The 2360-nt window shown below is 37.2% G+C and overlaps 1 protein-coding gene across 1 annotated transcript; it reads right to left on the reverse strand.

Moving 5' to 3' along the window:
* Positions 1-203: 203 nt before the first annotated feature.
* On the reverse strand, positions 204-1491 carry LOC110095998 (transcription factor bHLH54-like). The gene is made up of 5 exons (XM_020821743.2): positions 1054-1491; positions 705-971; positions 552-617; positions 402-467; positions 204-299 (listed from the first exon to the last, which is right to left on the reverse strand). The coding sequence occupies exons 1-5, from the start codon at positions 1489-1491 to the stop codon at positions 204-206; spliced, it is 933 nt and encodes a 310-aa protein (XP_020677402.1).
* Between the last annotated feature and the right edge of the window lie 869 nt (positions 1492-2360).

A 2360-nucleotide genomic window follows, 5' to 3' on the forward strand; every position in this document is an offset into this window, starting at 1 on the left:
TCAATGAAAACTTCAGTAAGTGCTCAAGTCATTGGGAACAGTCTAATCATATTATTAAGCTTAATCATCATTTATATTATATGCTAATCTAAAGAAGTATATATAATCCAATCGAAGGCCAGTAATGGCATTTTCTTTGAAATAAAAGAATAGAAGAGTTATTACATCACAACTCCAGAATCACTTCAGTTATTGCTTCACTGTTATAATTTGTTTGTAGGAATCATCAGATCAAGCCCGAGGTTCATTCCATTATAGGCAAGAGGAGCATACATCCACAGCTCATCAGAGCTCAGAAGCTGCAGATGAAATAAATTAAAAACAAATTATTTTTTATCAGTAAAAGTTTATTTGGATCAAATTCTGAAAGTTTTAAAGTTTATCTAACTTATGATACCTACCTTAATTTGGAGCTGCAAGAACTTCACATACTGTACTGCTTCGTCCAGCATTGTACTGATGTCAACCTGCAATGAAAAATCTTCAGCAATCAATCCAAATCAAATTTTTGTAACTTGAAAGGAAACAGGAACTGTTTCTTGAATGCTTACTTTGGTTCCATTTGGTACTAAGTTCTGTAGTATTCTGAGTCTTTCATTGATCCTCTCTCTTCTCTTCTGTATAAGCAAAGAGTATTCTTTCTAATATGGAAGATTTTATATATATAATAATAAGGTTGAGGTGATTCGATCAATAGAACTAACCCTTGCGTAGAGGCTTTGTGGATCAGTAGCTGCTCCCCTTCCAGCTCTCACCTTCCCATTAAGATTTAAGGCAGAGGAACCTTTGGAGCTGGAGCTCACACTCCCTCCTTCAGTAATATCTTGAGAAGCATTCAAGTAATCCTCCTCCGAACTGTAGCTACTGGTACTCTGCACATTTATACCAGCATTGCTCTCTTCTTCATCGCTTCCTCCTCTGCTGCCCTTCTGCTTCTTCTTCGATCTCGAATTCTTCGTAGCCTTCTGAACCTGAAATCAGATAAAATTAATTAATTGTTTCATTTAATGATTGTGCTAAGCCAACCCTAAACCTTAAATTTTTTATACTTACACGAGCCTTTTTCTGGAGCCTCTCAGCTGGAACCTCAACTTGATTACTCTTTCTCCAGTTCTGCAATTCTAGTTCATTAGCAGCATTACAGTCTGTGGATTCATCACTATTTACTTCATTAGGGCTAATGAACCCTTCAAATGGGTTCCCTGCAGTATCAATCTGAAAAAAGGAAGAAGCAAATTGCTCATCCTCCATGGCATGATAATTTATTCCCTCATAATTTGCATTTGGATCAGTCAAGTAACAATAGGGACTTGCTTCATTATAAGGCCATAGCATGGACATAAGACTCGAGCTCTGCTGCTCTCGAACCTGATCATAACCAAAGATTTGACCTTCGAGCAATTGAGCCATGGTATTTGTTTCCTGATCATACTGAACTGGTTCTTCGAACGAGTTCCAGTAAATCTCAGGAACAACTCCAACGCTCTCCATTTGATGAAATTATTCTCTCTGCAAGTAGTTTAGCTAGCCTGAACACTACTGTTCAAGGCTAAGAACTACTTATCTTTATATATATATATATATAGAGAGAGAGAGAGAGCGAGAGAGAAGATCATTAAATAGCTGAGAAGAATGTTTTTTGCAAAGGGAGATTGACTTCACTCGGCCATAGGCAAATAGTATATTAGTTGATCATCAGCTCATTGCAAGTCTACAGAGATATGAATTAAACATTGGGATTAGTAGACTTATCCTATATATTAATTTAAACATGAAATCAGTTTCAAAGAGCTTAACAAAATGATTAACTGAGGATTAAGAGTGGGGTGGCGAAGGATTAGCAGAAAATTGGAAGTTTTTCTACGAGAAGATTTTTAGGTGGGGAATAAAGAAAGGAAGGAGAGGAGAATTAGGAGAGGGTGGCAAAGATCGTGGCGAGGGGTTCTTAAGATTGTTTATGGGCTTGCTGAGATAAAACAAAATAAGGAAACCAATAGGCCAAGGAGAGTTGTGTCTGTAGCTGTTGCTGTTTCAGGAATGAAGATTCTGGGATGCTCTGGGTCTCAAAGATCGGATGTTTTCTGGGACACTTTGACGTAGCTGTGAAAAGTTTTGCTTTGGCACCCAAGAAATTTGGAGGCACAGATGCTGCTGCTGGAACGAGTTAATGCTTATACTTGGACGAAGTCTGAATTCTCTGGATGATCGTGGAGTCGGATCTCTTTCGTATATTCTTTTGCTTTATTGCAGAATGTTGTTTGTCATTCTTTTTTTTTTTGTTTCTTCATTCTATATTGTTATAGAATATATGAGGGTCATTTTTTCTCTTTGAAGTCTTTTGTTCTGTCACCTTGAACTTT

This window comes from Dendrobium catenatum, unplaced genomic scaffold (genome assembly GCF_001605985.2).
Source record: "Dendrobium catenatum unplaced genomic scaffold, ASM160598v2 fragScaff_scaffold_1228, whole genome shotgun sequence".
Classification (NCBI taxonomy): domain Eukaryota; kingdom Viridiplantae; phylum Streptophyta; class Magnoliopsida; order Asparagales; family Orchidaceae; genus Dendrobium; species Dendrobium catenatum.

Coding starts and splice junctions, on each gene's coding strand:
- LOC110095998 (XM_020821743.2), bottom strand. CDS start 1,491: ATGGAGAGCGTTGGAGTTGTTCCTGAGATTTACTGGAACTCGTTCGAA. Junction 618..704: donor CACAAAGCCTCTACGCAAGG/GTTAGTTCTATT, acceptor TTGCTTATACAG/AAGAGAAGAGAGAGGATCAA. Junction 468..551: donor TAGTACCAAATGGAACCAAA/GTAAGCATTCAA, acceptor TTTTCATTGCAG/GTTGACATCAGTACAATGCT.